General features: G+C 31.1%; 1 protein-coding gene across 1 annotated transcript in view; it reads left to right on the top strand.

Moving 5' to 3' along the window:
* Positions 1-238, top strand: part of EMH_0029370 (Regulator of nonsense transcripts 1 homolog, related) — a gene marked incomplete at both ends in the record, with an annotated part of 2,588 nt that extends 2,350 nt beyond the window's left edge. Inside the window, one exon of the mRNA XM_013494276.1 lies at positions 168-238. Within this exon, the coding sequence (XP_013349730.1) occupies positions 168-238 (71 nt within the window). The remainder of the gene's footprint in view (positions 1-167) is intronic.
* Between the last annotated feature and the right edge of the window lie 84 nt (positions 239-322).

Raw genomic sequence — 322 nt, 5'->3', positions numbered from 1 at the left:
TTTTTTTTTTTTTTTTTTTTTTTTTTTTTTTTTTTTTTTTTTTTTTTTTTTTTTTTCCGCACGCATCCATGCCTCTCCGCCTCTGCACCTAAACATTAATTTATTTATTTATTTATTTATTTATTAATTTATTTATTTATTTATTTATTTATTTTATATGGATGCAGGTGGATGTGGCTCTGAGCTGGGAGGTGACCCCGAGCGGTCGTTGTTTTTGTTTTTTTATAATCGAAGATGATTGTCTATTTTCTTCTCTTTCTGCTGGTGATGCTTTACTTTTATCTTGCCGTTTGCCTCACTCTCTGCTTCGTGCTTCTGCTGC

This window comes from Eimeria mitis, genomic scaffold (genome assembly GCF_000499745.2).
Source record: "Eimeria mitis Houghton genomic scaffold, Emh_scaff1097, whole genome shotgun sequence".
NCBI lineage: Eukaryota > Apicomplexa > Conoidasida > Eucoccidiorida > Eimeriidae > Eimeria > Eimeria mitis.
This window is presented reverse-complemented; position numbering and strand designations above follow the sequence as displayed.